The sequence below is a fragment of the Acipenser ruthenus genome, chromosome 5 (genome assembly GCF_902713425.1).
Source record: "Acipenser ruthenus chromosome 5, fAciRut3.2 maternal haplotype, whole genome shotgun sequence".
Lineage (NCBI taxonomy): Eukaryota > Metazoa > Chordata > Actinopteri > Acipenseriformes > Acipenseridae > Acipenser > Acipenser ruthenus.
In genome coordinates this window covers 49204113-49224514 of record NC_081193.1, presented here as the reverse complement: position 1 = coordinate 49224514, position 20402 = coordinate 49204113, and the positions used below count along the sequence as shown (strand labels likewise).

The 20402-nt window shown below is 34.1% G+C and overlaps 1 protein-coding gene across 9 annotated transcripts in view; it reads left to right on the top strand.

The window, feature by feature from the left end:
• The window catches only part of LOC117403235 (estrogen-related receptor gamma), a 283889-nt gene that overhangs the window by 184276 nt on the left and 79211 nt on the right, over window positions 1-20402 (top strand). For 2 of the 9 annotated variants that reach the window (XM_034005230.3, XM_034005229.3), the window contains exon 1: window positions 8259-8523. The exons of 6 other annotated variants lie outside the window; for them this stretch is intronic. In XM_034005230.3, the coding sequence (XP_033861121.1) occupies window positions 8468-8523 (56 nt within the window). In that variant the 5' untranslated portion in view covers window positions 8259-8467. Of the gene's footprint in view, window positions 1-8258; window positions 8603-20402 lie in introns of those variants that run through there. One more of the 9 variants, XM_059024304.1, reaches the window with a different exon arrangement.

The window sequence follows — 20402 nt, the reverse complement described above, 5'->3', positions numbered from 1 at the left end:
GTATAAATGTATATAAAATTGTATATAAAAAAAATAATGTGATGTCTGTATAATGTGAAATAATGTGTAATGTGATATCTTGTAACAATTGTAAGTCGCCCTGGATAAGGGCGTCTGCAAATAAATAAATAATAATAATAATAATTCTTGCTGTTTGGACTGAGCAGCATTTGGTTAGTATTCATTGTGGTGGTAAAAAAAAAAAAAAGGTTTTGCTCACTTTCTTGATTTAAAAAAAAAAAGCAGCCCAATACAATCGGTGAAAAGCTGATGGTATTACCTGTCTTAGTGTGGACATCGTTGAAGATAATACTAGGTAAGGAGGCTGCACAAAAAATCCAATGTGTCCCGCTGTCGAATAATACTGTGCAAAGCAAAAACTAATGAAGACATGTCAGATGATAGGGATTTGCAGCTGAATGAACGACTTTGTTTTCCAAATTGATTCTGAGCAAGGGTATATGAATTTGTATAGGTACTGTAACTTTACTGTTTTAATTCTCCTGCATTTGATTGATCCAGTGAGAATGTTGTATTCATACGGTTGAACTTTAACTTAATTTAAGGCAGTAGTATAAGGTTAGGTCTGCATCAGTTGTAAACATGATTTTTATTAGGTCAGTACAATACTGTGGCAGTAGGTGCAGAGGAAACATTTTGTACGAAAGGCTTTCCAAATTGGAAAAAGACAACTGAAAAATGTTGCGATTACCAAAAAACACAGTTCACATGTTTCATCAGCTGTGAATTTGTAGTCGTAGTTTCACAGTTTTGAATCAGATGGTCCCTAAATTTATTTTATTGTGTGTTGCAACATTTAATATATGGCATGGTTTAGTTTATTCTGCTAAACATGCTATTGTGTCAGCTTCTCAAAGAAGAATTATTTTAGCCTAGGCTATACTTACTAGAGCTAAGGTATCAAACCCAGGAATGCAGGGGTATCTTTGACCACATAATTGAATGTAGGAATCTCCCGTTCATTTTTGTACCACCCTTCAACACCTCAAAAAAAATAATCTTGCAGTGAACTCCTTGCACTGCACTAGATCAAAGCAGGAAACTAATAAACACACGTGGAGGGACTTTCATTTCCCGTTATATACTGTGAGGCTCAGTATCTCTTGGAGAAAACCTGTTCAGTTGAACTAGGGCAGTATTTTCCATGCAGGAGTAGCGTATGGTAACAGCGGTCTTCATATCAAAGAAAGGTTAGCTGCCATTGGATCCAGCCCTCCTATAGGCAGAAATAGGCTGTTATCATACCAGAGTGGCAGGGGGGCTTTGAAATTGGCACGTTCCTTCATGTGACAATTGTACCTGCTGATACACCATTAGATTACTTAGCCAGTTGCTCATTTCAAGCTACTGTAACCTTGTGTTATTTCTTTATAATAGTGGTTTCTTCACGTGTGTTTTAAGGAGGTAGTACCATGAGGCAGTAGTAGTTTTTTCTTGGTCTATTATACAGTAGTTTCTAGTTTCAATTTCAGAAAACACAATTGGTATGTACGTGTGTGTGTTTTTAAAATATAATAATATACTATAATACCACAACAACAAACATGAAAATCAGTTTGTTCAATTTGGGGTTTAATTATTATCTGCTGGTTATATGAGCAGCTTTAAAAATGTTTTTTTTTTAATTAAAATACATCTTGACTAATCTGTCTCATACTGGCTGTGCCTTTATGCATTGACTTGACAACATCAAAATGAGGAATGGCAGTTGGGAAATTGATGGCAAATAAGTTAGCAGATAATTTCTCAGAAAAATATGATGTTTACAAATATAATGAGCTTATTTTGCTTTCAGTGAGATTCTCTGTGAGAAATGAGCCCTGAATATTTCATCTGGTGAAAAAAATAAACAAAATAAACCAAACAAACAAACAACAAATTGTTCATACAGCTTTCCCAAACTTCTAAAATAAATATGTTTAATTGGATAGGTTGTATTCCACAAAATGTATTTAGGGTTAAGAGAAAACATGTTCATATAGACAGGCAGACGCTGAGCACAGCCCTTGAGTACAGTGGGGCGTCTGAGCATTGATCAGACAGTTTATGTACCAGCCTAATTTCCAGTTTACAGCCATAGCACCCTCTATTGTTCATAGTGGAATTACAGGTCATTTTTGTTTCGTGCTAAACCATCTTTAATACAAAGCAAGATTCAATATTGAACTGCAGTGCTTTATTAATTGTTTAAGACATATAGCTTTAACATGTTAACATTTTTTTTTTACTAAATTGTCATTATTTATAGAATAGTGTGTTTACATTATTTTTATATCAATTACATTTACTATTAAACTGTCAATGGTATGTGCACAATTACACATACATATCTACATATCTGCATTTTAAAAAACTGTTTCATAAATACAGAGAAGTGGCTTTTTAAAGAATTTTGAGAAATTGTGTGTTGAATTGATTTACACTTTTCAAACCCCAGAATCCATGAGGTTTCAGGGCTGTAATTTAGTTGAACACTTGAAAGAAAGGAGGACCGCATCAGACAGGTGTTTATCTGAATTACAATTTCATTGGGTTTAAAAAAAGAATCGGTTGTGAAGAACAGTTTAAATTGGAGAGAGAGGTGTATAAAACACCAACACACACACCACAAAAACATATCACTTCATTCCCTACTTTTTTTTTGTCATGTCTGACAACTTCCATCTAACAGATCACTTAAGACAAAATTACGACATTAACTAGCTGACAACAAACAAGTCAGTTTTGATCTCGGCAGCGGAGAGATTAGTGCAGCATGCTCTCTGTGGTGTTGTTTGAAAGAACACAGTGTGTTCTTGTGTACTAATACACAGCACACTCCCCACTGTGCTTGTTGCCAAACAGGGGTTTTGTCTAATTACTCAATATTGAGTTAGAATTGAGAGAGTCTGATTCTAGCCAGATGAATGCAGACTATCTCAGCAGAGCCAGCTCAGGCCAGGTGTTGTTGGTTCAAACACACATGTCTGTAAATGGAGCTGCAGCATTAGAGAATGTGAGCTGGTAGTTTTAGTCAGACTGCACGGTAGCACCAAGTTCATAGCTTCACAGGAGAGATGGAGAAAAGCCAACTTGACGGACCACTGTGTACACTGCAGCCTGGGATAAAATGAACAGCAGGATTTTGGTTTTATACTTCAAATGTAATGCTCTTTGCTTTACATTAAAACACATAATTTGACAACAGACCATTTAACATTAAAACTATAGTGAAAACTTTGTATTTATTCAAGACACATGCAGCTTTATTCATCAATCAAGCATTTTTCTTCTTGTTATTTGAAAATAAACTACTCAAAACTGATGATATGTGACCTAAATGAACTTGCTTTGCACTATTGACTACGGTGATTGATGCAAAGCAAAGCTAGCCTTAATAATTCCTGGGAGTTGTCAACTGTCTCAGACCAACAGGGTCATCTTCTTCTTTATTAACATTTCAAACATCGATAAATAAAAGAACATGTGACTTGGATTTTCGTATGTGGGTAACTGTTTAAATATGCTACATGAAAACATAAAAGACTCACAGGCATAATAAAGGTTGTAATTATATTTTTATTTTTGTAAATACAGGTTTGGCCCACTATTAGCTACCGTACAGACTTGTATACACAATAATCACTTTAAAATATCAGTTTTTTTTTTTTAAATAAATTAATTCTGAAAAAGCAGATGCATTTAAGAAGGGTTAAATATACTGACACATATTGACATTTTAGAGCAATCAGCTTTTCGTCACCATGCATACTAAATGTTAAGCAGTATTCATGAAGGTATTAGGCATTCATGCAGTATTTTAGCTGTAATACTTGGGAACAGCAAAATAAAAAGTACCTTTTTATATTCATTATTTAATGTAACTGACCTGAGTCCTTGTCAATCCTTTGGTTTTTCATAGGGGAGCTTTCTTAGCAAGAAGAAAAAGCTCAAGCTATGCAAGGTATGCTCACGCAGTTTAGGTGTGCTATTAGTCAGTAGCATTGTAAAGCGCTGCCTCTGATGCTCTGTCAGCCAATGTATCTGTATGGATATGGAAATGTGACATAAGGAGGGCTCTGTTTAGGAGCAAGCCACTGTAATTGAATCAATACATCTGGACAGCGGACGGCAGCCTGCTGTTCAGTCCAAATAGACCCTGCCTTTTCAAAAACGACCAAGAAAAAAGGCAAAATACTGCCTTATCAGAGGCTTTGTTTAATAAGTTTTACTTGAGGGTCCATGTTTGGCTTTTCTAACTGGATATGTATTTAAGAATATTAAAAAGTGTTTTTTTTTTTTTCCATTCAGTCATATTGTGGTGTTTTGTCTTACCGCTGTGAATGTTTCATTTAAATCGCTGCCTCTGGTGACATGCAGTATTGAATATGAGAGGATTTTTTTTTCTTTCCAGAAGACTGTGAGGAAGTGCAGTACAATGTATTATACCTGTGTACAAAATAGAATTGAAAAAAAAAAAAACATAACAGCAGTAATTTAATATGTGGGGGTACTTGTTTGTGTGTATGTGGTTTATAGCCATAACAAATTAAACACAAATCAGTTTGCTCTTGGAGAAATCTGTAACCACAGAATTGTGTGGTTCCTGAGGCTCTGGCAATTGAACAGTTTTTCTCCCACCGTTTAGCAAATACAAAATCAAGTTAACATTGGTTTAAATCGTGTGTCATGCACATTTAAAAACAAAAGCGTTTAAAACAAAGATCCAGGACATTGGGAAATAAGGACCACAGTTTACCTGTCATGTTTAGTAATGTGGTATAAAAAGCAACCTATTGCAATATGTCGCTTCCAGCAAGTTGGAGGCATTATTGTACTCCAGGCAATTCAGAGAGCTCATCATTGACTCCAAAAGGCTACGGTCTTAAAAGGGTTCAATTAAGAATGAGAAATTTGGCATTGACACTGATAATTACTCTAGCATTTCATTATGAATATACATTCAAACCAAATAAAAATAGTAGTGCTGAAAAATAAACTAATTGGTCAAGGAAGAGTAGCTTTCCAAGTTATGTGCAACACAGCTCAATTGAAGCAGCTTTTTATATATTAATTTGATTTGTCTCTGTAATTAAATTACACAGCAAGGAAATTCATGTTTATAAGTTACTTTTAACGATTAGAAGACAGTGTTAGATATTGTGTGTGTGTGTTAGTTTTTAATGTAGGTATGAGATAATGATGATAATTAAAATGCTGTTAAACATTCAGGTGTTGGAGTTGTTAGTTAGTAACTGGCTGCTTTTGCGAGTGGAGAGATTGTGATTCTTTCCTGGTATATAAGTCAGTGACAATACTAGTGATGTTGGCCATTTATTGCATGACTGTTTCTTGCTACTGTGTCCTCAAGCTCTGTATTAAAGAAATATAAGTTAACCCTAAAATAAATATATGGTAATTTGCAGTGCGCTGGTGCAATATTAAGAAAAGTAGACATTGAAACCAGTATGTGAAAAAAAGGGCAACCAAAGCTTTCATTTTTGGCTGCCAAATCGTACTGAACCACTGCCAGTCATGATAATGCAGAATGGTGCAAGCAGAAGTTGACAGTACAGATTTAGCCAGCGGTGACTGTCACTGTTCATGTTGTTGCATCAGGTTTGGTTACAAAGAGCGATACTCTTTAATTAAAACACCTCCTCTTAAGTTAAATACCAATATTTGCTTAAACAATTTGTATTACAGTACAGTGACTAACACAATATATAATTAATATATAATATTGTAGAGAATTAAGATTAGTAGTTTATAACTTATACACATGGCTGGCAAAAGCATATTAAAACTGGTTATACTTGCAAAATAAGTAATCTGCATATGCTATACATTTACTGTGTGTGTATATATATATATATATATATATATATATATATATATATATATATATATATATATATATATAGGGGAATTATCTTGGTTATAAAAACATACTGCATGTTTCTGTTATTTATTTTCTGACGTACAGTTCTTCTGGGGAAATTCAGAATTCAGAAGTTGACACTAGCAAATATATCAGCTTATAAATAGCCACTCATAAACACTCAGTTACTTATCAACTTTGGTTTAAAAGTAGATTTGAGTATTAATTACATATAGCCAACATGCACAACATGGTTTGTGATATCTTCCACTTAATGTATTGAAGAATCAAAGAATTAAGAGAGCATTAAAAGGTACTGTTGTTGAATTTGAGATATGTGCATTATAATTACAGACTTGAATAGTAGTCTGATGTTTCTTAAACTGTGAGGTACAAATAATACATATGCATTTTATTAGTGTTATTAATCATTATTTAAGTGTTATAGATAGTGTATACGTATAAAAACATAACAGCAAAGCACCATTTTATTACTTCACAATTAATTGAACTAGACATCTTGCAGTTTAAATTAATTGAAATGACAAAATAAATGGGGACTAAGAGTCCTAAATTTGGAAAATTGAAGAGGAATATTTGGGAAGCACAAAGTGCATAAAAAACGAAGCATACATTAAGTGTTTCATGTATTGTACAAAAAAAATGGCATTTTGAGTTTTGTTTTGTTTTCAATGTCATTCTGTTTCCCTAAGAAAAATAATATTGTGGCATTTACAAATTAAAATGATCCGAGATTCATTTAAAGAGGAAAAGTAAAGCCTTAAACGTTAATTCCTCTGACCAAAGACATGCTTTCGTCTGATGTGAATCGGAACATGTTGAAAAGGGTGAATTGGTGTAAAGCTGATTTGCAAACTAAATGTAATTAATTTGCTATTCATGAAGCTGCACCAGTTTAGTTAAAAAAATCAACATTTTTAAAATTCAAAGCAAAATAACTGCTGAACGGATTCACACAAGGACACAATACTGTAGTTGGGTACACCAGTCAGCAGGCTGGTTGGCTTCTACATTTTCAGATCAGTGGGGAATAGAAGTCCTCAGAGCAAGGAGGAAGACATTCCCCACTGATTCTGAAATTCAGCAGCGTCTGTTGGTAATCTAACACTAGCGGAATCTCTATCAGGGAAAAAAAATACAAAGCTATATTTTAATTGTGCTTTAATGGTCTAATATTAGGGAAGCAGCACAGCTCTTAGTTTTGTTCTGTCACTGGACAGTTTGTTGGATATTTAAACAGTTCTGTACAGTATGTCAAAAGGCTGATAACTGTACAAATGTATTTTATTGTGATTAAGGATGTATCTTTAGGTTCTTTTTCAACTGTGAGAATTTTTATCAGCCCTCCCATGCAAAAACAAAATATATAATTTAGTAAGAATTAATTAATTAATTAATTAATTAATTAATTAATTAATTAATTAATTATGCTCATTATCACTCCGAGCCAATATTAATCATGATAAATTATTTTATTTTATTCACATTCCTGCTGTGAATGCTGTGCTGACACACCCCAGTCTACAGTTAATATGCATTCTTCTAATATGCTTCATTTAATTTGACTTTCTGCTGAATCTAAATTAGATATAACTCTCGCAACACGGTAAGGTGTAGATTTAGGTTTACTCAAAGCCAGCAAACTCTTTTAGGTAAGGTTTTTATAAAAGGCAGTGTATTAAAAATGGAATTAAAATGTTATAAAAGCTTTGCCTCGTACTATGTTTTAAACAGTATATGTATATTTGCATTAGGTTTAGGTGAAAGCAATGTTTGGAATTCTAATGGAGACTGCATCTATGCATTAATTGTATCCATTATTTCGCTTCTTGAACTTGCTTAGATAACATGTATTTTTATATTTGTGCTTGTTTAAAAATAAATTTGACTTGTAGTATCTGGCTAACGGAATCATAACTACACACAGAAGGGCATATTTATATAGGGAAAAGCACTGTCATAAAGATATCTGCAGAGAAAGGCAATCACCTAGGCTTTGAAAAAGGGTTACTATATCTTGATCATCCTCTAGTTCTACTTCATAGTGCTTTCAATTGAATGTGTGATATTTGTCAAAGTTTCAAAGGGTAATTTAGCTGTTTGCTACCGGAAGGTGATGATCATTAACTTAAGAAAGGGAATACTGCCCCTTTAAGGCCTCTTTATACTATCTCTATCTGCCTTTCATCTCTCTCTCTCTCTCTCTCTCTCTCTCTCTCGCTCTCTCTCTCTCGCTCTCTCTTTGTCTCTCTCCTCCCACTCCACCTGCACAGATCCCTTCCCTCTGTATAGCCAGTGTCCTGTCCACCTCCGATTGGCTAGGAAGCCACCAATCTAGCGTCTGGCTGGATCAGTGGGACTGCATATGTAAAGCCCTACTTCATATTAATAAGCTTCAATTGGGGCTTTAAGTCCTTGATTAGAAGAGTGCGAGAGCTTTTGGTCCCAACTGGCTGTGCCTATAGGCTTGTCACCAGGAGAACATTTGTGTTAATTGCACTGCTCTGTCAGGGAAAACTTTGATTTATAGAGGGGGTTTGCTCGAATTATGGTTGCAGAGCGCACATGGATTCGGTAGAACTTTGCCTGCCCGAGTGTTTTTCCCTGCACTACGAAGAAGAGTAGGTACCTTTTTCATTATAAGAACATAGATAACATAAATAGGTGTTTACTGTGCTGTACTGAACTTTACCATACAAGGTATGTTTTTTTTTTTGGTTTTTTTTGTATGTCTTGTGTGAATTTTGTCTTGTTTTGTTTCTGAATGTAATGTCCTGCTTCACTGTTGGTTCTTATTGCAGTTACCTGTGAGCCAAAGTCTTTCAGCTGTATTGCTGTAAGACGTATTAATTGACAAACATAGAGGAACAATGTCTAAATCAGATTTTTATGTTTTAATTTTAAGTTAGTTAAAATACCTGTTTTTTATGTGTTGCATTTATATACCTTTGTACACCTGTCTTCATTATGACAACCTTCTGTAAAATGCTTCTGATTCATTTAGACATTTCAAAGTAAATCAGAGCTGTATGGTGAGGAAGGAAAGGTGAAGGATTCGTATTATATTTTGACAGTACAGTATGTATTTGGAAGTGAGAGTGTTATAGTATGGCCCAGTGTTAACAACAGGATCCTATATTTCCAGTGTGGATCAAGATATGATGAAGATACAGTGTTTAAAATAGGGGAAAATAACAGCTAAACTACAGTGCAAAGGCAACTGTGAGGTTTACCTTAGCAGTGAGTGCACTTCTGCCAAAGGTAGCTGCAGAGTGTTCCTAGTAACTAATTAGAATTAAGAAGTAGCATACCGGGATGTTTTCTGCATAAGGTTAATACATTTTGCAGAGAAAAATAAATAACTGATATGAATGATTTTCAGAATTGATTTCATTTTATATTAAAAGGTACTTCATTACTTCATTTTATTTTTGTATTATTATTTTTTATTTTTTTGTTATGCATTTGATTTAAGCTTTAGGTTTTGGTTTTTATAGATTTGCCTCACTGCTGCTTCTAGTTGTTGTGGGTTTTTTTTGGTTTTTTTAAAGACGGTAACAGGCTAAACAATTTTATTTATTAATTTTGTATCATACCAAGTGACCAATGGAAACATATAATTATTTATATTGAGAAAGCAAGCAGGCATAAAATCTAAAACAATTAAATTGTCTGAAGTATGATAATATGATATGTATTTAGTCACCATTTCAAAAAAAGTTATTTGTAATTTCGTGCCTTTAAGAAATATACATCTGCATTACCCTAATGAATCTTTGGTGAAGTAGTGAAAAGACTAACTTTTCTTGTACACAACATACCCAGATAGTATTAATAATCACATGTGACAGCTTAAAATAGATTTTGTTTCTATGAAGGAAAATATGAAGGCTATTAATCTTTCCCTGTACTGTTTTAAAAATGTAGATTAATGTTTTCATTCATTGTTTAGATAGAAATTTACTACAGAATTGTTTTAGTTGTGCAAAATCTGGTTCTGGTGAGGAAGCACTGGTATCTTAACAGTTTAGTTTAAATTATTGTGACACATACAAAACAATTATCGTATTGGATATTTTAAAGGTATCATTATTATTATTATTATTTATTTCTTAGCAGACGCCCTTATCCAGGGCGACTTACAATTGTTACAAGATATCACATTATACATTATTTCACATTATACAGATATCACATTATACATTATTTCACATTATACAGATATCACATTATTTTTACATACAATTACCCATTTATACAGTTGGGTTTTTACTGGAGCAATCTAGGCAAAGTACCTTGCTCAAGGGTACAACAACAGTGTCCCCCACTGGGGATTGAACCCACAACCCTCCGGTCAAGAGTCCAGAGCCCTAACCACTACTCCACACTGCTGCCCTCATCATACATGCCTTTTTCATAGACTTTATAGAACCTTTAGGGTTTAGATTGTGTTCTGTGCCTGTGCTGCTTCTTTTAATCTTTGTAGCCCTCCTGTGCTGCTGGATATAACAATTTCGTTATAAATGTAAATGTATCAAATACAGCTCAATCGAAGAAGTTTTTTTTGTTCTCTTTTATTAAGCTGCTTTGTTGACTTTACCCTCTTAAGGCTAATTTGCATGCTTGGTCTACATAAGCTCCTTAATGCAGATGCATTTAAATGAAATTTGTTCACATGCTTTTTTGTGCATTGCAGAGGATTTAATACTAATTCACTGCTGATTCATTTAAAATGAATTCATTTTATAATATATAAAAAAGTACATGCAGGTCCTTACAGTTAATTCTATGGGCTTGTTTAAAATAAGATAAATGTGTATCAGTGTTCGGCACTTTTGTTGGATTAGTATCTATAATGAAAGGACATACTACGAGAATTAAAACATTGTAAGCCTCACCACCCCTGTAGAAATGGATTCTGCAGCTAGTTTTCAAGTAAAGTGTAGTAAATATTTGAAAGTGGTTTTGGCTTAATTTCTTCATTTTTTCATGTATACCTATGGGTTCACCATACTATAAAATGTAGTACATAGACAGTATGGTGGCTGCAAGTTCAAACACTTTGGATTTAAGACCAGTAAAACACATTTTATTATAAATTAATTTTACTATTTAGAATTCTTGAAAACAATTATGCTAAAATAATTTTACAAAATGTTAAGATGCAAAAAAAGGTGATTACTGTAAAATGGTTGCTGTACAGTGTATTTAAATTATTTATTGTATAATGTTTATACATTAAAATAAGCTTTTGACACTTGTGTCCTTGCCACTAATTTAGTCATTTAAATTGTGATATTTAAAAAAAAAAAAAGTAATTCTGCCAAAAACAGAACAAAAATATGACCCTCTCAAATTTCTAAAAACACTGCCTCTGTAAACAATTATTTGGATGGCTTAATATCCCAATATGTTATTTAAATATGTGGATACTAGTAGCTTGCTCCAAATAAAAAATAAAAATAAAAATATCTAAAATGGAAGGTTATGCTCAACAGTGATTTAAAAATAATAATACTAATAAAATCGGTTTAGGTTTCCAGGCAGATGAGGTGTATTTTAGGGTATTAAATAGTGACACTATTAGCAATGTCTTTGTATAAACCCTATTATGATTAGTAGCAAAATCACACCTGCAGTAATTGCAATGTTGCAACAAATTAAAGGGTTTGAGATTGCTACCAATTCCTTCTGTTTGAATACTTATTCTGATGTACCATATATATTAAGAACAGTGTACACTGAGACACTTAAAGCTTGTGTTCCTGCAATACAAGGTACAGTAAACTGGAGGCTATAACAATTACATGTCCATGAACATTGATTGGAATAGGTATTTTTTTGCTTGCTTATTTTTTTTAAGTAAATTCTGTAGTAAAGTTAATTATTATAATTAACCTGTGTTGTATACATATTTCACTTTATGTTCTAGAAATGTACATTTGTTATCACCACTTCAGACAGTCACTTTGAAAAGCTGCATTAAGAAAAAGTTTTAAGCCAAAACAATAGGCTTTACTCTAAACACAAATACACCACAAGACACTCGGTTAGATAGGTTAAAGTAAGTTTATTGGGTTTTAATTTATTGGAGAATATGAGATTTGAGTTTTAGGGCATAAGTAAAGGATGATAACATAATTTCATTCCTTTAATCTCAGTATGGAGTCATTCACTTGATATGCCTGTTAAATTATACTGTCAGAATTAATGTGCCCTATCATCTTCTTCTAATTATCTATACTTTTGTGTGCGTGTGTGTATTTTCTTACCGATATTTATGGAGATGTATTGCTCAGTTTTAAATGTCTGTCTGTCTGACTGCTTTGTGCTTACCGGTGCTTGCCACTCTTCTTTATTTATAGTACTTAACTCGTCCCCAGAGGTAATTAAGCCAAGTTAAAAGGGAAACCCTTTGTGTGTCATTCTCTTGAAAGGCTGTATTTTTTCTGCTTTTGTTTAAAAGGTGCAATAACCCCCCACCCCCCAACGCCATCCCGATCAGACAACCTGTTTGTCAATTTCAGTGATTACTACATCATCCATCATTGATGGCTTCACAGACTATGTATCTGATTTTGGGTTACTTTTTCATTAGCATTAGACTCAAATACCACATGAGACATCTGTAGACGAATTAGGGAGTACATGGTGTAATTATGCTAAAACATATCAAAATAGTTAAATTAGGATTCAAAAATAAACATACAACATGTAATTTGCAACATTTCGAGGGAAAAATAGGACAACTGCATCTCAGATCTTCACATTTTTTCCCACGGCTACTAAAAAAGAATGCTGTTTCTCAGTAGAGTAAAGATAGTACCTGTTATTATCTTTTATCTTCTTGTCAGTTCATTTGTAGTATAAAATCATTTGAGGGGAAGACATGAAGTGGATTGAATGAACTAAGCAGTTTCTAATATTATACAGGTTGCAAAAAAGCATATTTTACAGTATTATATTACTGTTAATTGATATATTTTCAAAATATATTTTAAAGTATTTATTTGCTGTGCTGTTTAAACATATATTAGAGAAATACCTATTAAAAACAAATTAGAGAAAGCACTTTGATAGTTCAGTATGTAAATGTATGCACAAAGTGCACATTTTTTCATGAAACAGATCCTCTGTTTATTTGTTTTAGCGATTTTTAAACCAGATGTGTTTTTTTTTTCTTTTTAAAAACCTCATGCACGATTACAAATGAATTATATGAGAGGGTTAGGAATAGGATAAACACAGATTAACACAGGTCTGTTTGTTTTAATTGATTTGGCTTTCAGAATAAATTACTTTTTTGGGTAATACTTTAAATATCGGAGTCGGAGTGCAATATTTACATGTGAATAGGCTGAATTTTGTAGCCCATCCGTGTTCTATGGGAGCCACTGAGTTTTATTAGATCCAGCAGTAGGTGTAGCATTGTGACTCACTTTCACTTGGGGATACAAAGAAAGCAGGCAACAATAAAATGCTGATATCCTCTGAAGCGAGAGTGTGTGCCAGGGATATAAAAGTCTCCAGAGGAAATCTGTGATTACGCTGGGCCCAGTTTGTGCAGTTTTTATCTTTTTTACATCCACTGGCCTTGTATTAAATTGTCATTGTCATGAAGCAGGGGGAGAAATGAATTGCAGCTCTCAACGCCGAGTGACAGTGAAATATTTAGCCTCTCTGTCCCCAGTCATACTTCATGTGTGTGTTTGATAGTGTGGGGATGGCACAAGCACACTCTGCAGCTTGACATTCTTCCCACTTGCATTCTTCCCTGATTTTTGCTCTTATCTTGCTACGCTTGCCATGATTTAAATGTGTGATCATTTTGGAGTCACCCCCTCCCCCCGTACACTTTAAACTAGTACTTAAGCATATCATGCACTTAATTGTGTATGCATGATAATATGTACAGTATGTGTGGACTGCAATAACATACAATGTGGTACAAACATGCAATCAATAAAGATTAAATGGTGCTTACTGTATTTTGTTTCTACTGAAAAAAAATAGAAAATGTAGTGAAAATAAATACAATATTTGTAATTAAAACTGCCAGCCCTATAAGTTAAATAGCACATTTGGTTCTTTTTTCTGTCTGTTCGAAAATAAGGGGCAAACACACAATTTAAGTTGAAGCATAAAATGACCTTGCTGCAATCTATTAGCAAGCTTTCTGTCTTTATTATTATTATTATTTTATTTCTTAGTAGATGCCCTTATCCAGGGCGACTTACAATTGTTACAAGATATCACATTATACAGATATCACATTATTATTTTACTTACAATTACCCATTTATACAGTTGGGTTTTTACTGGAGCAATCTAGGTAAAGTACCTTGCTCAAGGGTACAGCAACAGTGTCCCCCACCTGGGATTGAACCCACAACCCTCCGGTCAAGAGTCCAGAGCCCTAACCACTACTCCACACTGCTGCCCTGTGTAATATATGCTTTTTTATCTTTTTTTTTTCTAAAGGTATTTTTATTACATTTTAGTTTTTCAACTTCAACCACGCAACATATGTAATTTATCTCTGTATCACTTAATGGCTAAGGAGAAGGCAAATTCACATGCGCTGCGCCGATGGGGTAGAGATGGGGTCACAGATGTGCCATTTTAGCTGTGCTTGACCACACACCCTTCCCTTCAACATCAGCCCAAGCTGTTGCAAAATGTGATCGGTAAGGTAAACTCCTCTAAGGTCATACACCACTCCTTCCCCATCACATGGTAACAAAATAATTCCATCTTTATCAGCATTCAAATGGCAGAGATCATTTGTCCCAAAAGACTGCTGCGGCATCTGAAATTTGGATCAATTTGTTGCATCTTTGGGGTTTCTCCTGTATGCGTGCATGCGCGTGTGTGTGTGTGTGTGTGTGTGTGTGTGTCTCTCTCTCTCTATCTCTCTCTCTCTCTCTCTCTCTCTCTCTCTCTCTCTCTCTCTCTCTCTCTCTCTCTCTCTCTCTCTCTCTCTATATATATATATATATATATATATATATATATATATATATATATAATTTACACACAATTCAAATTGCTCATTTTGGTGCCATGTGGTGCATCAAAATCTACCTTTGTTAAATAGTTAAATGCATATGGATTTGGGATATAAATTAATTCTGTAAGCAATAGTGTTTTAAATTGATTTTTGCCTTTCATGTGTGCTGAGATATATGTTTTGTCCAATGTGTTGCAGATCATTTAAACCAGCATATTCATACTGCTTTTTGTACTTTTTGTGTACATAGGAATGCTTTGGAAATGCAAGGATTTTCTTTCTTGTTCTTAGGTCTAGCCTAATTTAAAAGGGATATTTTCTTTCCTTGTAAACTATCAATATGTTTTCATACACTTTCCATCTGTTTACATAATGCGTCTGTTGCCACTTTCACTTAAAATTACAGCAGTGATATGTAAACAAAACAAGGTGAAATTATATTAATATGAAGGATGTTGCTTCTTTGACATCGTACAGATTCCGTAGCAGGAAACAGAATTCCATGTGTCTTTGAATACCCATGGAGGAAACAAAACGGCATTCAATTTCTCATCTTACAGATTTTTTTATAAATGCTGATAAATGAACCAATTCTTTGTATTGGTAGTTCCAATACCAAAAACTTTACTGGAACAGTGTAGTGATGCTTTAAAATGCTGTGAAATCTTGCATTTTTTTTTTCTTTTAAAGCAATGAATTCCTACAGAATTTGGTCACCCCTGCCCATCACTTCAATATAAGGCCCATCATGTTAAATTATACAGTTCATCTGGTGTGATCTGCAAAGCCGTTGCTGTACAGTGGCATGAAATTACACCTGTCTCATCTATCACTTAAGCACAGAAGGAGTTAAAGGAAAATTCTTGATAACGAAATAACAGACCACGTAAAACCTAGTATGCAGCAATCAGGAATTGATTCTCTACACTTTGTATGCAAGATGTGGTCTCCTTGATTCCCCTTATTGCAAAATTAGCATAAAAACAGCTGCTATAGAAGCCACAAAAGAAAAAGTAAAAAAGAGAAAAAAGAGAAAAGAATCCCAACGCATACATACTTTTTTACCCAAACTACATCATACAGATTTTTTAACACTTGGGTAGTGGAAGGGAGCTATAGCATTTTATAATACTGTGGTCTATCACAAAGTCAAGTTTCTGTGAGAATTTCTAAATTTGTACTTGTATGCTTATATTCCCCCAGCTATATAGCATATTTAGCAGGCTTTAGTGACTCTTTAGAGAGATATCTGTACGGGTGGGAGTTATTTAGCTTTACCAGACCTTTAAAGACTAAAGGGCTGGTAGCATGGCTATCCACAGTGCTACTGTTTTGCATTAGTAAGAATGACACCTGCCCAATCAATCAAGGGTCTGTGACACAGATGGAACACTCGGCTGAATCTCTCAGCACTGTACGTACACACAGTCACAGGCACTCAAACACACACACTCACTTGTCTTAATTAATCTCATTGCTCATTCTGTACTTGCAGCTCTGTCACAAGCCAGAAATTAGCCTTTCAAAGGATGTGCTGGAAGTTTTGTTTTCACTTTGGAGTTCATATTTTCCCAAATTCTTTACTTCATTGACTGTCTTTGAGAGCCAGATATACCGGTAGCAATTATTAGCTTACTTAATTTTTTTACTATACTTTTTTTTTTTTCTGCAATTTCACTTTTTTTTTGTTAAACAACAATTTTGGGTTATACTTTCTGTGTTAAACTGATTTAATTGTGGCACTCTTTAAACGGTTTACTTTTGGCTATGGACAAATGTTACCTTAATTTGGAGTTCTTAATAATAATTTATTGACAAGACTCTTGTTTAATGAGCTATTTGTAATGATGTAGACAGTGTTGAACAAGAGGTCTGCTGCTGCTATTGTGGGGACCAAACCCAGCAGGCTGAGATAAATGGTCGAAGAAATTGACCACATTCTGTGACTGGGCTTTGCTATGTCATTGCCCTCTCTGCCTTGGAATGCCTGGCCATGCAGAGGCTCCTTTACGGCTTCCCATTTTCCCCTCTTCATTTATCCTCAGATCATTTTAAAAATATTTTTCTGTCCTTTTTTGTGACATCTGGTACAAGATTCCTTCCCAGTGTGACGCACCGCCCTGCTGGACAGAGCAAAGCAGCCCAATTCAACCTTCATTCTTTACCAGTATCTCACTGCTATTGAAAGTTTTAGTACTAATAAATGCAAATTGCATTGTGTATTTGCATAACTCAAATCAAGGTTATTTCCTCTTGCCTTGTGTTCCTTCCTTCCCTTCCCTTGTCCACTTCAATGAGCCAAAAATCTTTGATCAGTATTCAAAACTGTTACTGAATGTAGGCATAAGTATTAGTTTGGGCAGCAGTGAGGAGTAGTGGTTAGGGTTCTGGACTATTGACCGTAGGGTCATGGGTTCAATCCCCAGTGGGGGACACTGCTGCTGTACCCTTGAGCAAGGTACTTTACCTAGATTGCTCCAGTAAAAACCCAGCTGTATAAATGGGTAATTGTATGTAAAAATAATGTGATATCTTGTAACAATTGTAAGTCGCCCTGGATAAGGGCGTGTGCTAAGAAATAAATAATAATAATAATAATAATAATAATAATAATAATAATAATAATAATAATAATAATAATAATAATAATAATAATAAGTGTAAATAGTGGGTGTATGAGAATGTAAGGTTGGCAGGGATAGGGTCTGTCCCTGCCAACAATCACAGGTGTGGCCATTCCCCAATTAGGTAATTTAGTGCTAATTGCGGAGTGGCCACATGTGTAAAGAGGAAGCAAAATCCTTTGTTTGTTGGTTGGAGGGAGGGAGGAGGTGAGGTGATTTTTGTATTGATTAATGCACGGCCTACGAGTGTTTTGTTCGTTTGTTTGAAACTTTTATTTTGGCTCTCGTTTATTTTGTTCTTGTTTTTGTGTTTGTTTTGTTTAATAAATTACGCAACAACACTTTAAAACTGCAGCTTTCTGTTGCTGGGTCTAATTCCTGCCGGTAACCACCCTGGGCAGTGATACTACCCTGTTACAGTGGCATACAGAAAACTTCTGCAGTGTGGTACTGTATAATGATTCCTGCTGTTATTACTGGACCAATAAAACAAAGCTGTTTATGTCCACTTTGAACACACATCAACAGCTGTTCTGTTTTAAAATGACAGCTGAGGTAGAGGTAGATGTAGCCTTTTTCAATCATCATACTCCAGAACATAGAAACATAAAAACCACAATAATCTACAATAGAAAAAATAAAAAAAAATAACTGATGCATTGTATTGTTTCAAATTTGAAATCTTAAGGATTAGAAAGTTATTAATTTATGAGCTAAATAATAACATTTAAACATTTAAGGTTAATTAAAACACATTGTAAAAATGTTTCTGTTGTAACTGAATAAAAAAAAAAAACAATGCAAATTGAGCTGCGTTTTTTTTTTGTATCATATGCAAAAAGAAAAATAGTCATACTTTTGTATTCATTAACACTGCTTTCCACGATTGTGTGTAAATTCACTTCGCTGTGTGTTTATCTGATAGACCTGGAATAATAAAGCAGTGTAAACTGTTTTGAGGTAACTGCTCTGATAAGCATTTAACTGGCACCATGCTTATCGACTGGCAAAGAAAATGCCAGCGAAAGTAAACATTTTATAGACTTTGTTTCAACAGTCGTGCGCCAGAGTACATTATCAGGAATTGTTTGGTTATTAATGGTTGTGTTCGAGATAGATGATTTGATAAGGCTTCAAAAAAACAATAACTAGTTCTTAGTTAGTCTTTCAGTTACTGTACTAATTGTAACATTCCCAATCGTAGCTGACTGCCACCAGTCACCTTCGGCCTTTCTTTTCTGATATCTTTTTCTGTTTGCAATATAAATTTTACTTTTGTTAAAGAGTCTTTTTTGTTGTATTTTACCAATGCTTGTTAATTTTGTACTGTGGAAACCAAAGCAGTAAACATTCAAGTTCTAGGCTTATCACACATTCAGAGATAAACCAAGATAGTAAAACAAAACTAAAAAATAAAACAATCACAGATACATTTTACAAAGTTATACAACAGGGTCTTAAACTGCCAGAGGGGGCTTTCAGGTGACAAAACGTTCAATTGATAAGCTGTTTGAAAAGCCAGAGACTATCTTTTAAAAATCTTTTTGATAACTACAAGTTTCTTAACAAAAGTCATATCCTGTGCTTGCTAAAACAGAACCATAATTGTTTAACAAAAAAAAGGTCTAAATATGTTCAGTCAGATTCCAGTTAAGCTAGCTTTATTCTTAAGAAACAAAGAAAAGAAAATGTTAATAGGGTCAGAACCTTTTTTTATAATTCACATATACTTATCACTTATCATAAAAGGTATCCCGCTAAAGCTCAGAAGATACATTAAAGATTACTTGCAACTCAACCTTGTTTTATATATATATACTTATATATACTTTTTTTATTTTTATTTTTTTTACAAGAACCAGCAGAACAGGACCAGCTCTGTGACAATGTATATACTAAAAACACCCCAGCTCCTCCATAGGGGACACCAGGACCAGGTCTTACTGCCTGTTTGTTAAATAAACAGCTATTCAGCCTTTTTTTTAAACTCCACCTTTTATCTCCCTGAGGTTAAAAGACGTAACAAACTGCAGCAACAAAAAAACCTTTGAAGCCTAAAACAAAACCAGCAGGTTAGCTGATATTTCTAAACAAATGACAGTCTGTATTTTGTATAACCTGTTGCTTGTAATGTGACAGTGAAGCCATTTTTTCGTGTTGTTTTTCTTTTGTCTGTCGGCCTGTATACGTATTCCATCTATCTGAGTTAAAAATTATAAAGCAAAATATGAACTAATTGACTTTCCAAGGCACTTCAATTAATATATTTCAATTTAAATGTATGAATGAAAAAAATAATGAAAAATAATTGAAATAGAAGATATGTAGTGGAATATTACTGGAACATTTTGAATCCTAAATGATGGGCCAACCGTGTATGATGTGAGTGATTACTGTAATTACTTGGTATGCAGTACATGTTGGAGGATCTAGGCTGTGTGGTAATGACATCGAGCATGTCCAGTGAGGCGAAGAGAAAGGCAGATTTAGGGAGTGTCTGCTCTTAATTAGTAAGACTGTAGCACACTACACACTTTATCCCAGAATTACTCTTAGCCGTTCGTTTTAAGACTCGGAAATATGTCTGCAGTCTCGATGTATAAGAGAACAGTAGGCACTGCCTCGTTACTTTAGAGCATATATTTATTACTCTTCCAGCAGGATTTTTTGTCAGCTCCTATAGAAATATAGGTTAGGAAGACATAAATTGAACTTGTAGAAAAGAAGACAAACAATTGCTTTTTCACCAATAACGTTGCTCTGGTCTTTGTACATCTTTACTTCAGATTTACTTTCTGGGTTAAGCACATGCAATTTTTTTAATTATTATTTTTATTTGTTTTTGTTTTTTTTAGGGCGGGGGTCA